The sequence below is a fragment of the Crinia signifera genome, chromosome 11 (assembly GCF_055691185.1).
Source record: "Crinia signifera chromosome 11, ASM5569118v1, whole genome shotgun sequence".
Taxonomy (NCBI): Eukaryota; Metazoa; Chordata; class Amphibia; order Anura; family Myobatrachidae; genus Crinia; species Crinia signifera.
The window spans coordinates 73,921,294-73,940,083 of record NC_139227.1 but is presented as its reverse complement, the minus strand read 5'-3'; the positions used below and the strand labels follow the sequence as shown (position 1 = coordinate 73,940,083).

At 43.0% G+C, this 18,790-nt stretch overlaps 1 protein-coding gene across 1 annotated transcript in view; it reads right to left on the bottom strand.

Moving 5' to 3' along the window:
• LOC146045784 (solute carrier family 22 member 6-A-like) overlaps nucleotides 1-18,790 on the bottom strand; it is a 37,813-nt gene that overhangs the window by 9,757 nt on the left and 9,266 nt on the right. Inside the window, exons 2-6 of the mRNA XM_083164840.1 lie at nucleotides 12,016-14,290; nucleotides 10,735-11,604; nucleotides 8,440-8,543; nucleotides 8,174-8,328; nucleotides 4,770-4,938 (exon numbers count right to left, since the gene is read on the bottom strand). Of these exons, the coding sequence (XP_083020966.1) occupies nucleotides 4,770-4,938; nucleotides 8,174-8,328; nucleotides 8,440-8,543; nucleotides 10,735-11,127 (821 nt within the window). The 5' untranslated portion in view covers nucleotides 11,128-11,604; nucleotides 12,016-14,290. The remainder of the gene's footprint in view (nucleotides 1-4,769; nucleotides 4,939-8,173; nucleotides 8,329-8,439; nucleotides 8,544-10,734; nucleotides 11,605-12,015; nucleotides 14,291-18,790) is intronic.

Below are 18,790 nucleotides of genomic sequence, written 5' to 3'. Positions count from 1 at the left end.
GGGACAGACGGTGGGCAGCGGGCAGCAGTGGGAGCAGGAGCCGCACTTTACAAGGGGGAGAGCCGCATGAGGCTCAAGAGCCACGGGTTGGCCACCACTGGGCTAGAGGGTCATTCCCTGAAAATCACAGGTTAGCACTGCAGCGCTATTGGTTGTAGCGTGCTTTCCCAGGCTTCCTGCAAGCAGGTGATGTGGGGAAATGTTTGCGCCACTCCCAGTCCCTGCTCACACACCCCTAGTTATGGCCTACAAATTAGTATTATTTAGGTTTAGACTATAGGTTTAAAGCGACAATAATTTCAAAGGCAGAACGGTCCGCATTCAGAGATGCATGTAAATCAGGCCCAGAATGCACTTCTTAAATGATGACCCTTGTTCTATGTAGATATACAAATACTGAACATTTTAATCAAGATCATAAAACATAATTCTACTATTACAAGGGGAAAATTGCCAAGCAACACTTTTATTCATTATAATGACCTGTAATGGTTACCTTATATAGGATATATCATCTTTTTTAACACAACATTTTTTTATTTAAATTTATATAACAAATGTGAGCAACGTTGGTGTTTTTAGCGGATATTTTGGACATCTCTGATAGAGATGTTGACACTTAAAGGGTTAATACGTTTTCACAATCCCATGCATAATTCTTTACATACAGATTAACATTTCACAACATTTAATTTTTCCATACCAGAATTAGTACAAAGTGCGAGATGATAATGCCGTGCAATTTCCTATCTGCCCCATGGACGCTAGGCATTGAAACCACATTTGAAGTCTAAAGGTTAGCAAACCATAATCACATGTGGCAAGATACAGATGTGTCTATGTGGTGCCCCTGCCAAACCCACTTTGACTACATTAGCATAAAGTAAGAGCGGTCATTCTGTAAGACCTGATGCATAGTGCATGGTCTTCTAGGGGTGTAAGACCTGAGGCCATGTGGTAAAGGGCATGGTCTTCTAAGGGTGTAAGACCTGAGGCCATGTGGTATAGGGCATGGTCTTCTAGTGGTGTAAGACCTGAGGCTACGTGATAGAGGGCATGTATTTTAGGGGCGTAAGACCTGAGGCCACGCAGTATAGGTTTTCTAGGGGTGTAAGACCTGAGGCCACGCAGTATAGGACATGGTCTTCTAGGGGTGTAAGGCCTGAGGACACATGGTATAGGACATAGTCTTCTAGGGGTGTAAGGCCTGAGGACACATGGTATAGGACATAGTCTTCTAGGGGTGTAAGACCTGAGGCCACGTGGTATAGGACATGGTCTTCTAGGGGTTTAAGACCCGAGGCCACGCAGTATAGTGCATGGTCTTCTAGGGATGTAAGACCCGAGGCCGCGTGGAAGAGGACATGGTCTTATAGGGGAGTATCTGCAACTACAAAGTAGAATCCCAATGTTGAGTATAGCTGTGTACCACATAGCTCTAACATGCAAGCTCTAACATGCACGTGGACACTAAACTATGCCTTGTAATGCCATCTAGTATATACTGAGGTAAAACAAAACAGTAAATGTTGTTATTAAACATTATTCTTCAAGGCCTCTCTATAACTTTAATTTTATCTTCATTGCATCCCTCACATCAAATAAATGCTGACATTTACGCTGTATAGGAAATAGAAGCCTTGCAACATTTATATGTGAGCTAGCTGGAGTAATCTGTGTTATACACACATTTACATAATGTGATAACATTTCCCATTCATTTTATATTTCTGAGATAAAACAAGGGCTGTTTGTTTGTAAGTATTTTATCTGATGTGCGAATGATTGCAGAATAGTGTTGAGCAGATTGTAGAAAGGGCGCTAATAACAGATGTCCTTTACTTTTCTCATGGAGAATACAGACAGGGCTAACAGATGGTTTGGCTGCAGCTACATACAAATCTACATTGGGTTAATACTGAATAACTGCTCTGCTTGTTCCAAATTCTCCAGGGCTGTTCTTTACCACACATGCGCAACTGTGAGAAACGCCACACCATCTATCGCCAAACACATTAACCCACTTAGATACAACACAGCTACAGAAAAAGTCTCCTTTTCATTTGGGCACACTATATATACAGGGGGAAACCGGGCTGTTTCCAGGTGGACCAGTCCAGACATGGCCGCTTTTCCCCCTGGCTGGGCCACGGACCGCGCTACCACAGCAGTTAGCGGCTGCAGCGTCCGATTCTTGCCCAAACCAAATATGGCCGTGGCCGGCCGCGGCTTTGACCGGTTCAAAGATGGCTGCGGGAGGGCTGCTGCACATGCGCGGCCACAGGTTAAAAAAAAAAGACAGAACCCTCATACAGTAGGTGTTCACCTGACCTTTATGTGTCAGACAGATGCACGGCCCACTCTGTTCACAGTGGATTTATTTTTTTGAAGTCCGAATGGTTTAGATCAGCTTTCTTTATAAGATTTTGGTATAAACCTTAAGGACACAATACTTGTCATTGTATTGTTTATATCACTGATATAAACATATTTATGACAGTTTTAAATACACATCCAAATATCTGTTATCCAAATTATTCCAAAAACGATAGTCTCCAAAAAATTTATTATTTTTTGCTAAAAGGGGCATCTGTAACTGGCACTACTGGGGAAATGATATGTAACTGGCACTACTGGCACAATGATATGTAACTGGCACTACTGTGGAAATGATATATAACTGGCACTACTGGGGAAATGATATGTAACTGGCACTACTGGGGAAATGATATGTAACTGGCACTACTGGCACAATGATATGTAACTGGCACTACTGTGGAAATGATATATAACTGGCACTACTGGGGAAATGATATGTAACTGGCACTACTGGGGAAATGATATATAACTGGCACTACTGGGGAAATATGTAACTGGCACTACTGGGGACATGATATGTAACTGGCACTACTGGGGAAATGATATGTAACTGGCACTACTGGCACTACTGGGGAAATGATATGTAACTGGCACTACTGGGGAAATGATATGTAACTGGCACTACTGGGGAAATTATATGTAACTGGCACTACTGGGGAAATGATATGTAACTGGCACTACTGGGGAAATGATATGTAACTGGCACTACTGGCACTACTGGGGAAATGATATGTAACTGGCACTACTGGGGAAATGATATGTAACTGGCACTACTGAGGAAATGATATATAACTGGCACTACTGGGGAAATGATATGTAACTGGCACTACTGGGGAAATGATATATAACTGGCACTACTGGGTAAATGATATATAACTGGCACTACTGGGGAAATGATATATAACTGGCACTACTGGGGAAATGATATATAACTGGCACTACTGGGGAAATGATATATAACTGGCACTACTGGGGAAATGATATGTAACTGGCACTACTGGGGAAATGATATATAACTGGCACTACTGGGGAAATGATATGTAACTGGCACTACTGGGGAAATGATATGTAACTGGCACTACTGGGGAAATGATATGTAACTGGCACTACTGGGGAAATGATATGTAACTGGCACTACTGGGGAAATTATATGTAACTGGCACTACTGGGGAAATGATATGTAACTGGCACTACTGGGGAAATTATATGTAACTGGCACTACTGGGGAAATTATATGTAACTGGCACTAAATATGCCCAAGAAAATAATTACTTCAAGGTCAGTGTTTGAGTTTGTACACAAACTTTGATTCATGTTTTAAAACCTTATTTCATGTACAAATAAAATATATTTGTGTGTATTTCCTGTGTTTCATGTGATTATGCAACATAAATGCAAGTTACCTCACTGAAATATAAAAATATTCCAAAATACGGAATAATCCAAAATGCTTCTGATCCTGAGCATTTTGGATAAGGGATACTCAAACTGTACTCAGGAAGAAGAATTCATTTCTAAGGGAATTTTGCTGTAGGATGCTGACCAATACCACGAATCTGCTGGTGGCTTGGCTATTTGCTAGCCATTGTGCATCGCCTCCAGGCTGCTGAGAAGTAAATCTGATGGTTTGTACAGGGGGTCTGCACATGCACAAATATGTGCATGTGGAACATCGCCAAATTCAGCCCCTTCTGCATGGGTTTGAATTAGGCCCATTACGTCTTATGGTTTAGCACTACACGGGACAAATTATATTGTTGCTGGTTCAAATCTAAAATATTTGACATGTACCCATTAACTGCCAAAATGAAACTAAACCGTTGATTTTCTAGCAGCTGTAGGCTTATTAGCAATATAGCCAGCATGATACAGTAGTTTGACAATATCCTATTATACATAAATCAGCAGCACAGTCCCCCCCTCTTTCCCAAATATTTGTGTATATATTGTACACTGAAGGTAAGGCTCCTTCATTCTGGCACTGGCACCCCTTCCATCTACCCTCAGGTGTTTTAATTAGCACAGGTTCCTACATTGCTGACTGCATGTTAATATGGGCTCTATTTGAAGGTAAGACCTAGATAAATTTATATAATGTGTTAGTATTAGAAATGTTAGGGACCCATCTAATGAAGTTCACCTGGACGCGGTGGATGGGCCCACATATTTGCGCAAATGTGTGCTAAGAACTTCAATTATACTCCATGTTAATTGTAAGAGTTATCAAAATTATTTTTACTATCAGTGTTCTTAGCACCTTGAGTGTGCATCAGTATTGTTCTTTTTTCCTGTATGGTACTAGAAGCCTTAACTTGGTAGCACCTCTCATTATGTTTAAAAATATGGTGTGCAGTCCAGTCCACTCATCTTTCCCAGAACATAATACTTGCCAGGAGTAGAGGAAGTATATAACAAATGGAAGGGAGACAGACAGTTGTAGCCATCGCCAGTCTCTGATGCCGTATGCCAGGCCTGCCAAGATAAGTTGCCCAACTGTGTATGAATATCCAGCCATGGTACCAGTGATGGTGCGTACTTTGGTTGGAACCCACTCTACAACTGCAATGATAAAACAGCATAGGCACAATGTAAACAGCATGGAAATAAATGTAATAAATGAAATGGCCCGTCACTTTACTCTGCATATGCATGCATATGCATGCATGGTATTTAGTGGCGCACCCAGAAACCCCCCAGGGAGTCTATGCTGAAAGCTGAGGGTCCTCTCTTTCCAGAGGTACAAGAATTTTAAAAATCGGCCCTTGGGAACCGGAGATATCTGACTTCAAAGTAGTGGTCCCCATCCAAGCCTGTTAATTGCTTTTCCCAGTCAGATATTTCAGGTTCTGTCTGACTTAGAGTTTGTCTGAGGATATAGTCCAAACGCTGGGACTCTCCTCCTTGGATGGACACTAGCAGCTTGTCTCTACTTTTCCCAGAACCAGAGATATCAGCCTTCCTGCAGCTGGTTACTGCTCCAGCTCCACACACCTGGTATGTAGTTTTATATACTCGTTGGCAGATTGCTCTGCCTCCTAATCCCCTAGTCCCCAATACCATTTGGTAGGTGGGATTCTCTAGTTTTTAATTCCATTAACATCTAAGAAATCTATTTCTGAGAACTGGAGATATCTGCAGTCAAGCAAGCTGTCCTCCCACCAGAAAATTATGAATAATAAGCCCACTCCACTATACACCCCTCCTCTGCATATTAAACATCCTCTCCCACCCTGGAAGCTATGTATCAGGGCCCCTTCATTCAGCCCAATGCCCCCTTCTCTCACCCCATCTCCCACCATCTGAGCAGTAAAGGGGTAATTACTGGAAATTACTGATCCAGGCCCTACATGCTGAGCGGTTGATATAATACCCCCTACCACCCGCGGGACATCAAAGCTTCCCCTACCGCTGGAGGATTGGTAGGGGCCCCAATACATTGCTATGTGTGTGTGTATATATATATATGTATATATATATATATATATATATATATTTTTTTTTTTTATTATTATTATTATTATTATTATTATTATTATTATTATTATTATTATTATTATTATACATTTGGTCTATCTATAATACTTTAACTGACCCGGCATATACTGGGTCACCTAAGTGTCCATCTCCGTGCTTTGCTCCGCCCCTCTGGAAACCCCCTTCTGAAAATCCTGCGTTTGCCCCAGATTGTATTTACTTTATTTACTGTCTGACGAGACACATCAAAAAGGGACTGTAGTTGCTGGCAGCAAAGGAAATTCTGCCTTATGCTAATGCGATAATACATACACCCATTTATATAGTGCCCACCGCTGCAATAGTCATCTTGTCAGCTATTATCGGCACTATGCTGGGTCCATGAGATTCATCAGTAACAGGATTCCCCTCCTTGAACACACTACAATGTCTTGGACGGAGCTTGTGATATGCTCCCACAAGCCCCCCATGATGCTCCATGCAACAGCATTGCTGCTTTCCAGTTGATGCCACAAAATGCACAATGTCAGAGTAAAGGGGCATACACATGTAGAGATGTGTGCTAAGCTATTTTGTTAGGCTATTTAGGGTAGGCGATTTCCTGGTGTCCAGATCTCCCATGGGGAGCACATACACATGCAGAGATTTGTGCAAAGCAATTTTGCTTAAGCAAAAAAAGGCGGGTAGTGGTTCAGAATGAGAGATTGCAATCAATATCTCTCATGTACACACACAGAGAGATCTGTGCTTACTTTCTATGCACTCTAGTCAGGGGCGGATTGGCCCACCGGGAAACCGGGCCATTTCCCGGTGGGCCGACCCAAAACTCATCAAAAAGGGGGGGCGCAGCACTTTGCCCAAATCCAAAATGGCCACGAGAGGGCTGCTGCGCATGTGCGCACAGCACCTCGCAGGCTCCCAGCTCCCGTTCCCCCTCCGCCCGGCCAGCAGAAAAAAGAAGCAGCAGGTGAGCCTACTGTAACTGCTGTAGAAACACCGGCTCTGGATCGTTGAAAGAATCAGGATATTGATGCCTGAATACCAACAACTGGCACCAGGGAGGAGGGTAGGTTTAGGCACTTGTGGGGGGGACATAGGATTAGGCTACGGGGGGAAGTAAGGTTAGGGCTAGGCTTCGGAGAGGAAGGGTCAAGCATTTATAAGGGGGTGTTATGCTGCTGGCATGGGGGGTTGACTTAGGCAGTGGGGTACGGGGGTTTGGCACCAGCAGGGAGGGTTAAGGTCAGGCTCTTGGACATATACGGTTGTTGGGTCGACGCTATAAAGATTGACATTTATGGGATTGACCACTCGGATGAAGGCTTCTAGTTAGATGCCTCAAGATAGCTGACAGGATTTAGAGCAACAGTGATGGGAGTTAAACACAAGCGGGAGATCGACGGAGATAAAGTCAACAGTCAACACACGTTTTTTTTTTGGTGCAGTCCTTGGTTCATACTATCCAAGTGGGCATAGTGTAAGAATATAATAGTATGCCAAGAGTAGCAAGGCACCGTGCCCGAAGCATGAGGAGGGGACACAGAGGGGACAATGTACAGTATCCATGGGAACCCCTATGTAAATGTATAGACTGTTGATTTAATTTCCGTCGATCTCCCACTTACGTCTAACTCCTATCATGTATGTGTGAAAGTAGTGTGTATAAAATGTTTACGTTATTAGTGTGTCTGTGTTTTTTCTAGGTATTGGTTATGTTGCGGAACTACAAGAACCAGCGACCTATTAATGCCCCACATGCTGGGACTTGTTGTTCTCCAAGGCCCTGCATGCAGGAGAGGCTTGCTGGGATTTGTAGGTCCACAACATAACTGAACTTCAGCCCAGGCCGAAGTTACCCTAGAGGGGAGACCCATTTTGGGGGGGTCCCCAATCCCCCATGTTTTGGCCAGGGGACCTTATATAGTAAGTGTCCCCCCGGCTGTGGCATGACACCGCTGGCTGTTTGAGCACGGTGCTGGTTTCCAAAATACAGGGACCCCTACTCATTTTGTCCCCCGTATTTTGGGAACCAGGAACAGGCCAAGAGCCTGGTGCTGGTTATAGAAATACAAGGGGACCCCATCCCCCCCCCCTGTATTTCTGCAACCAGGACCGGCTTAACGAACCTGGGGCATTACTGTACATAACACCTGGTACATGTGAAAATGTAATATAGAATATTTACATGTATTTACAGCACTAGGGGTTTAATGTCTAAGATTGTACAGCTGCTAATCACAAGGCCAAAGTGTCCCCCAAACCTTATACACTGTACTTTCCAAAATAATAAATAATACTGTATAAATGCCCTTCTACATACTTAATGCCGTAGTGTTCATGCCAATCCCAGACAGAGCCATTCCAACAAGGAAGCGGAACACACAATACGAGAGGTAATTTGGGGAAAAGGCTGTACAGATCCCGCTGACAGCCATTTGTAAATAAGACCAGATCAGCAATGCCCTTCGACCATACCTGGGAAAGATTAAGAACTTTCATAATGATGGTCTGCATCATTGCATTGTCAGAAGATAGGTGACATTCAATTCAGTTAGAGACCATCAGCGTTTACCAAATGTTACTCACTTGTCTGATAGACCTCCAAGAATGATGGCTCCAACCAGCACCCCTGACATATATATGGACTGAGCCAGCTGTCTTCTGTTTTTCTTTCCGCATACCAAATCCCACTATAAAAGTCATAATTTATACATTTAAAAAAGTTGTCTACTCTTACAGGCTTATAGATATTTGAGAACAAATTCCCTTTCGGATGTAAATACATCTGGGGATAGCAGCGTCCATGACTTAACTGGGTTTTGGAGCTTGGCAGGGACCCCTGCTGAGGCAAACTGTGTCACCAACTACAGGGAGTACCCAGCAGATGATATAATTAGAATACCCATCTTGCAATGAGACCAAACAAAGGCAAAACTGTTTTTTTCTGTTGATGGAAATTCTATAATATTGTCCTTAAAGGCCCTCATACACTAACTTGATTTGGGTCGATTTCACCCATTCCTTAGGAAATGGGATAAGAAATCGCCCCAAATCAGGTCAGTGTGATGTCCCCTCAGGTCCGATACACAGTTCCGTGCGCATCAGACCTGAGTTGGAGGTCGGACCAGCATGCACGTCCGACCTCTGACCTCAAACCTCCCTCGTGGTGGAGGGCCAGGCGGGCAACAGGGGTGCGATCCATCACAAGTATATAAGTCCAAATGTGATGGATCACATGGGACCCTGCCGCCCGGAAAGGTCCTGGGCAGACTTGAAGGTGATCGGCTGGGCATACACTGCTGCAAGAAATTGCAATAGTGTATGCCCAGCTTAAGGTGCAAACAAACCTGCGATCCCTGCAGCCGCCGATATTGACGGCTGTGGGAACCCGGTGAGGTGCCTGCATCAGCAAGTACGGTACTTGTGTAGTCTCACAGAGGCAGTTAAGTAGTCAGCGTAGTGTCCCTGTCAGAATCAGCGTAGTGTTCCCTCGGCCAGCTTCCCTGTCAGTATCAGCGTTGTGTTCCCACAGCTATTGTAGTCAGCGTCCCTGCAACTGTGTGTACGTTTGCGGCTAACCGGAGCTTACGCAGTTAGCATAGTCAGTCAGCGTAAAATCCATTTGACAGTTAACACGTGTCATCATTATTGTTTCAGATAGATGACATGACAGGTGTGAATGTGTTCATGAAATACCCCCACTATCCACTCCATCCCAAAGTTGATTTGATAAAGTGTGGCAAGCGCAGCAAGCCACCGAGCCCGAAGCATGGCGAGCGGACGCGTAACATGAGCTCGAAGCCTGGCAAGTGGACGCGTAACATGAGCTCGAAGCCTGGCAAGTGGACGTGTAATCGGCGTCCCCTCTCCACGCTTCGGGCTCTGTGCCTCGCTGCACTTTATAAAATTAATTCCACGCTGACGTGTATAGTGGAGGTATAAACAGGTCGGGAGGACGCGTACTGTGTACCCTCACTGGGCTTGCTGTGCTCACCACGCTTCTGGGCTGGCCTGGATAGTGGGGGTTTGAAATGGAGGCATTTGCCAGTATGTAACATGGAGCACTGGCAAATGCGTCCATTATTGTGCATGAGACGCACTTGCGCAACGCACCCCCCTTTGTGCATGAGACGCACATGCTACTGAACCCCTAACCCTGTCCGTCTCCCTGAAGCGGATACGGGCAGGGTTGCCATACCCTGACGCAAGAATGACTGAGACGCACAAGCATCTGAGATGCTCCTGCATCTCAGACAGATGGAGCACCTCTCCGCCTGCGCCCGCGTGATTGCCTCTCTGCCGGTGTCCGCCAGCGCAGGGTATCTGGCGGTTACCAGCGCTGTGTGAGAGGCACTCACTAGGCTTGCCATGGACGCCGGGGACAGAGCTGCAGCTCGCGGAGACAGTACGGTGACTACACTGCCTGACGTGGACACTACGCTGACTACGCAGGGCTGCCGAGGGGACACTACGCTGACTGCGCTAGGGTGCCATTGGGCTACGCTGACAGCATAGCGTAAGGTGCCGCTGTGAAACTACACAAGTACCGCAAGTACATACACATGTGCCAATGCCAGCAGGCGATGGGGGGGAGCATTCTGCATGGCTCTTGTTAACAATCAGCTCCATCATCTATGCATGCACAGATGATGGAGCACGTTGCAAACAACCCGCGGGGGCACACATGGGCTAATATAACTCATCTTGTCCCACCGTATGTATGCACCTTTACTTGGTAGCCTATACAGTAGCTTTCCTCCCTCAGATTATTAATCCGGTGAAGGTAACAATAAATAACCAATATTTACTTGATACTGTGGTAATCAAAAATGTTCCTTAAAGACTTGTTATCCTCGCCTGACAGTGCCATGGAGCACTTACCTCAGTGATTATGGTTGAGCTAAATTCATCCCTGTTATATTCCCAACCACTCATGCACGCTCTCGTCTGCACATCCGAGGCATTATAGAATGTGCTGTTGGAATCACCCATCCTCCATTGTACTTCAACGAACTCCAGACATGATTCGGGCCTCCCATTTTCATCCAGGGGACTGAGCACCCTCACCCAGCCATCCCTGATAAAGCTACTGTTAGGAATCCCAGGAAGCCCAGTGTCATTTATTTTGCACTTGTGACTTGGAATTGCAGCACTGAAGTTCTGTAGAAGGTTGTGACTGGCCATCATTAATATCGGAATGCACAGCAATATAACCTGTGTGATCTGGAACCGGCCCATGCCTCCAGTTTTCTCCAGCAGATCAGCAAACGCCATGACTGACTCAACTCAAATGACCTCTCAAATATGTACAGTAGATAAATGTATTTATATTTGTTTGGGAAGTGAAATTTAATGATAGTTTTTCCAAAACATAACTGGACAATTCCACACAAAAAGTTGAGTTCTAAGTTCTGTATTGAGAAGTACTCATGCCATTAAATCCACAGGCATTCTTAAACAGGATTATAATAAAATCCTTTCTTCTTGCTCAGAATTATGTTCTTTATTCTTTGAGTATTTAAAGCCCTTGTAAAAATTCTTAAATAATCACTGCTGTTTTATTAATAATCCTTGAATTTCTTTTACAGCAAGATCATTCATTAAAACGTTCAATACTGTATATTTGTTTTTCACACTGGTTTTTGGGTAACTCTAGTTTCAGCTTTTGCCTTTTACACTTTTTAGTCTGTTTCATTCAGATGATGTAGCCGTCATTATTTCTACAATGCTTCCAATAACTTTGGTCTTCAGCTACAAAACAAACAGAAGGTCTTGAGAACATCAAAACACCTTTATAAAGATAATTAAAAAATTATAAATAGCAATAAACAGTAAGCACCTCAGAGTGGTCATATACAAATTGTACCTACTGTATGCATGTGTCACGTGGCAAATATACTCATTTGTATGCGGTTGTTACTATGCCCATTAGTAATTACACCTGGCTATGCCCATTATGAATTACACCCTGTGAGTATATGTGGACAAGCCTGCTTTTTAAGGAAGGGATGACATAATTAGTTTATATAATCAAAGATAATATCTCAGTACTGACTATGAGGATCTGCCATACATGGCTCCTGTTCATACCTGTAATGTTACATTGTGAGCTCTGAATAAGAAATGACTGAAAGCAAATAGTATGAGATTGGAAAAACATACCTGCAGTGTTTGCAATAAGCCCCAGGATCCGGTCAGAAGCTCAGGGAAAGATTTCTAGATTTCCCTATTTAGCGGCTCATGTAACGGACTCAGTGATTCATTAGGAATGAAATCAGGGTGCAGCATTCCCAAAGGTAGAGTGTGGAGGGACTTGCAGAGCAAGTCACAAGCAATACAGGTATTTGTGTTTCAAGTCTGGGATTATATAGAGAGTCAGAGTCCAACAGAGTTAAAGTATCACTGCGATCAGTGGGGGATTAATGAGAAGAAGCTGAAAATGAGGGGAATGTACTATTAACTGCATGAAATATATGGGGTAGAGGGACAACTGTATATTATATAAGCAGCTTCTCAGGTTATAGTATAACACTGAATAGAGGTCAATATACTGTAATATAAACATTGTCCTCATCATCAGTACAATTTGTTTTATTGGTAAAAAGTTAAAAACATCCCAAAACTCTGCAGTGCTGGGTGGTTGGAATAACAAATAATACTGAAATCATGTAGAAAAATAAATACATAGGAACTTGTACATAGAACGTGATAAGCTGCACAGAAGAGGTCTTAAAACTGGGATATGCACTTATTGCAGTACGTACACATCAGAGGCAGATCTACAGAGTATCTCTTGATGAGGTCAGAAATGTATGGTGGAAGGTTTTGGTGAGAAGAATGGTTCGTAGCTTGGGTTGGGGCTATGAGAAGCAAGTGTGGAGATTTGCAGTGGGTGTGAAGCAGTAGACTGGTGGAGGGGGGGGAATCTGTCACATTGAGGCATTTAGAATGGATCATAGCTGGGTTAGACAAGTTAGGGGAAGGTCGGATGTGTTGCCATAAATATTAAGCAAATACAGATGGAGCGCCTCTCAGCCAGCGCTTCAGAGAGATGGGCAGGTTTGGGGGGGGGGAGCAGGGAGGTGGGGGACCACATCAGGGACAGACAGCGAGGCGGTGGGGACCCGGGGGGAGCTCCATTAGAAGGGGATGCACATGTGTCCCCTTCCGGTGGCTAGCGGGGGCTGGCAGTTGGCGGTCTGACCGCCAGACCCCTTCTAGAAGAGGCTGGCTCCATCTGTAGATAAGGGCTTCTGTAACAACGAAAATAAGAAAGGGGCATATACTGGCAATGTTTCAAAGGAAAAGTGGACATCACAGCAAAAGTCAAAGATGACATCAAGGTACTGGGTTGGGGGTGGCTGTTTACATACACTGAGACAGACTGGAACATCAACACTTTGAGGAAGGGTATGTTGAGCTTCATCTAGCTCTGGGACAGCTCAGTGGCGATGGTAGATTGGAGGTTGGCCACAAGCAATAAAAGAGGTCAGATAAGGAGAGGTGGATTTTCATAATGGTGTTAGGCAAGCCTAAAATAGCATACTGTATTAGTTTACTGAGAATAGAAGACCAGGAATATAGCCCTGAGGGACTCCAACAGATAAAGGCAGTAATGGAAAGGATGAGACAAAATTAGAAGCACCGGTAGATCATTTACAGAGATTGAAGGATATTTAGAGAACGAGTATAGTTGACTGTATCAAAAGTAGAAGAAAGGTCAAGTAGGACGAGTATGCAGAAGAAACTTCATATTTATTGTGGGTAGAATAATGGACTCTTTAGTGACTACAATTCAAATGATGAGAACTGATTAGGCAGGACAAAGGAGGATGATATGGGTGTAAAATATATAATCAAGAATTCTGGAAGAAAATTAAAGGAAACGTAGTTTGGAAGAGAGGTTGGGGATATAAGACATGAGAGAAGATGAAATCACAAGTTACAATGTAAAGAGTTATGCTAGGTGCCAGCAGACATTTGCTGGGGAGGAGAGTGGAGGAGGTAGGTTGGAATAGGTTGATGGGGGAAGATGAACAGGGGCATGAAAAGACCTGGGAAATGGAGACCAAACAACTGAAGTAAGTATAAGGTTCTGGATCTGTTTAGAGATAATTATTGATGGAGTGTCAATTTATCCTTTGAAATCAGTGGTGAAGTAAAGAGCAGTGAGTAAAGAAGCGATTGGTGGAGGGGTGGACAGAGAAACCAGAAGTGAGGAGACATACTCTACGGCGTTGGATGACTAAGTGAATATTAGGCACTTAAACCAGGGGGCCTATGATTAGAAGACAGTATATATTGGTAGTGGAAGTTGGTGTTAGAACAGGTTTTCTATTGAACTATCTTTCTGGTGCACAAGTATTGACTGAAGGTTGGTTCATGGAGTTCCATCATCTAGGACTGCAGGTACTGTATTATTTTTAGAAGAAGAATGCTGCAATAAAAAGGAGAGAGGTAAAAGTGAGGCTAGAAAGAAAATTAGGCCCATGTCATTATGAGTGGAAGACAAGGTTTTTGTTTTCATAAACTGTGCAGGAAATGGGAAAACTGAATACGCCAGTAATGTATGGGTGAGGTGGGTGTCTTTATTTTTTAGGGTATGTACCTAGCATACCTTACTGTAGTATCCAGTTTTGCCATTTCCTGTACAGTTTTTGATACAAAAGGGTGTATTGCGACTTTTAAATCACTCTGTATTACAAATCTATATATGCTTGAATAGTCGTGGCTTCCCTTGGCTCCGATGCATCACAGGCCGCCCTATCACGTCCATCTGCCCGCCCATCCTGTACACAGTAGCCAATAGTGGGCTCTGTACACAGTCAATTGAAACAGTGGAGGGATTTTTTATCTCTGCCATGGCCGCACCCACGCTGCGGCTGACTAGCTTCCGGTGCTCAGCAAGTGGGCAGCAGCAGGCAGCAGCATATCAGTGCATTGAGCGGGTGCCGGCGCCCACACAGACCCCACTGTGGCTCGCTCCCCCAAGCGGCAGCTGGGGCTGCCTTACAGTAGTTACGCCACTGTGAATAGTGCACTTGCATCTTATTTTTTTTGTTTGTGGCAGCCTTGAGATTAGTATAGCTCCATAATTGATCTCTCAATGCATTTTACTGTAAAATTGGTTAAAATTTTAGATTAGTCTGTTTAGGAACATGTGTATTATAAAAATGTTATTATTATATGCAGTTTGATAAGATGACCACACAATCTAGTGTTAGGAATATGGTTCCTAACAATAGATTGTGTGGTCATCTTACCAAACTGCTGTATCTTTGCCCCTGATGAAGTCAACACCATGACGAAACTTATTGGGCTAACTACATTGTCTGATTGACTGCTTTGTCAACTCGATAAGAGGATCTCTTATAGTTTATTCCCTGTACTGTACTAAAAAACCTGTATGCACATTGCTATGCCCCGAGGGCAATTTTTATTAAATATTTTGGTACTTGTGTATTATCTGGGCACCCGATTTTTTTCATTGCATGCCACTAGTTAAGGCATGCGATGTGATGCGATTTTTCATTGTAAAGACCTGATTTTTAATTGTATAGTCAACTATGGGTGATTTCATACTCCCAATATCCAACTACGCATGGAGGTGATTTTATATAGTGTGGCGAGCGCAGCGAGCCACCGTGCCCGAAGCGTGACGAGCGCAGCGAGCCCCGCGAGGGGACGCGGATTACTTTACATGTATTCTGCGTCCGCTCGCCACACTATATAAAATCAACTCCATGCATAGTTGGATAGTGGGGGTATGAAATCACCCATGGGTGACTATACAATTAAAAATCAGGTCTTTACAATGAAAAATCACATTGCATGAATTGTATGTCACTATATTGCATGCGATGCGATGAAAAAATCGGGGGCCCAGATATTACACAAGTACCAATATTTTTTTTTTAAATACTTTTTATTGAAGAATTTTCAATAATAACAATAGTGATAAGTTGTCTTAGAGTATAGCATTATAGATTACACTTTACTTGTTATACATAACAGTTATTACAATGCATATCAGTATATATATTCGCATTTTGTGTTAGACAATAAACCCTGTGACTTGACATGTTGGTTTTAGCCTCTCTGTAATAGAGAATACTAAATGGTGTTTTCCTATACAGCACATACTGTGTACGGATTATTGATCATCCAAACTACTAATGACAAAACAACATATCTAGACAATTGACAGAAAATAGGGGTTTAGGATGGGGGGGGAAGGAAGGGGCAGCAATTAAAGTAAGAGTAAGAGGTCGTTCTTGATCACTTTGATTTTTCATCCTTTTTCAAATATAAAATATAGTCCGTTATACAATGTCAATTACCGTAACATTTACAACAACAATTATAATTGCAATAAAAATGATCACATATCGAGGTACTTTATAGTTGAGTTTGTCCCTTCCGAAAGGGACAATACGATGAACATCAAAATGTTTGGTCAAATTTTTAAGCTGTGTCGAAAACCGAAAGAATATGGGATTTGGTAGTAGAGTCCAGAGAGTCAATAAACAGTCTTTCTTGAAAAATTTACTGGTTCCATGTATTAGGTCCAACTTTGCATACTTCCTTTCGAAATAGAGAATTTGTATTAAGTTTTGTTTAACTGAAATCAATTGTGGTGCAGTTTTTGCAGTCCAGTGGATCAAAATATACTTTCTCACTATCGTCAGAACCAAAATTAGTAGTAGTAGGTTTTGCTTTTTGACCATGTCCATTTGAATTTTTATTAAATATTATCTGAACATATTTTGTCTAGATTTTAAGGTTTAGCACACTCTAAATTAGAGATGAGCAGTTCGGATTCCATGGAATCCAAACCGCTCCGAACACAACCGGCCCGATGACCCACGAGCCGCACTCGCAAGTTTCCGGCTTTGTTTGGAAACCCGAGTGCGGCAGAATGCGGGAATCTGGGGTCGGATTCTTGTGAGACGGCGAGTCTATAAAAGCTCAGCGTCCCGAGTATTGGCGCCATTTCACAGTCACGCTTCCTGCTTGCCACAGTTTTGCTATTAGGTAATGCTAAAACTATGGTAAGGCATGCTGGGATGTGTATTTTCACAACAGCTGGAGGGCCATAGTTTGACCATGCCTGTTCTAGAAGGTGCTAAAAATATGAAAAGTAGTTTCTGATTGGTTGCCCATAGCAACATCCCATGTGAAATACAACTCACATCTTAGTAAATTTCCCTGAGAGTGTATTTCCAGAAATCTATGAACTGTAAAATGCACTTGTTCTAGGAAATAGAGTTACCACCTACAGACGGCTAATGGTAGCAAGGTTTATGAAAATTATTAACATGTTTGTAACTCGTCCTTAGGGCCCCACACAGTTCATGTTTTTTTAGGTCACCCGACAGGTGCACTGTGTACAGATATTACCAACTGGCACATTTTAAAAATCCACAGGTGACCTGGAAAGCATGAACTGTGCGGGGCCCTGAGGATCGAGTGTTATAACCTGTTAACATTTTTAGTTTACTATTGTTTCTTTGAAATCTTCAGACAACATGAACTTTGTGTGAACACATGAAAAAGATATGTGAGCTTAAAGTGAAGGCCTGGAATTAACATGTTTGACAATAAAGTTTGTGACAAAGTAAACTTACTTGATTTGAACAAATAAGAAATCGGAAAATGTCTATTTACTTATTGTATTTCGTAGCAAATGTTTGCAACTTTTTTTTTTTTTAGATCCTTCTGAGGACTATGAATAGAAGGCAAAACAAAAATGAATTATCTTTTATTTAGAAGAACAATCAACAGAGCTAGAAATCGGAATAGGATAAAATTGAATCGTTGCTGTTGCTAGGCGGCACATACATGATAAAAGTGGTATTTTTAGCCTATTCCCATAAGACACATAAGGCACCATTTACAGGTTGAGTATCCCTTATCCAAAATGCTCGGGACCAGGAGAATTTTGGATAACAGATTATTCCGTATTTCGGAATATTTTAATATTTCAATGATGTATTTTGAAGTATCTTGCATTTATGCTGTATAAACACATAATATACACAGAAATATATTTTATTACCACATAAAATACACACAAATATATTTTAATTGTTCAAAAAACAAGGTTTCAAAACATGAAACAAAATTTGTGTACTATCTCAGCACTGAATTTGAATGCCAAGCAATCATTGTCTTGCACATATCATGTCCCCAGTGATGCTGTTACAAATGTCTCCAGTGAGTTTTTAGCAAAAAAATGTCTGGAATGTCCGTATTTCGGAATAATTCGGATAACGGATATTCGGATACGGGATACTCGACCTGTACTACCTTTTCCGGTGAGAGTTAGTTGCTATCTTGGTAATTTTGTGGGCACATTGCGGGGCGTCCTTGCCCTGGGCTGGATGCCCCCACCAGTGGAGTAACTATTTTGCTCTCCCCTGCCAAAAAGTTTGTGGTGCCCCCCCCCCCCCCCCCTCCAGGCTCCTCTCCAGCATGTTTCCCCAGCATGTGACGTGATGACATCACAGGCATAACGGAGAAGGGGTAATTTGACATCTCTGCTATGGCCCCACCCACGCTGCGGCTGACTCGCCTCCAGTGCTCAGTCAGTGGGCAGCGGCAGGCAGCAGCATGTCAGTGCGTCGAGCGGGTACCGGCGCCCACACAGACCCTACTGTTGCTTGCTCCCCCAAGCGGCTGCTGGGGCTGCCTTACAGTAGTTACGCCACTGGCCCCCACCAAATGCTGGGGCCGGGAGTGTAGTTTAGCAATACTTGCTAAACTACAACTTACTCTGAATCAGGCCCTTAATGTGGCATGAAGCAACTACTGATTTTTTGTTTAAGATCCACTGGAAGAGTGAATATTAACATTTCCCATATCGGAAAGAAAGTTTTAGTCTTCTGTTCTTTGATAAAAGATATTTCTCACAAATCCATCTTAAGCTGTGTAAACA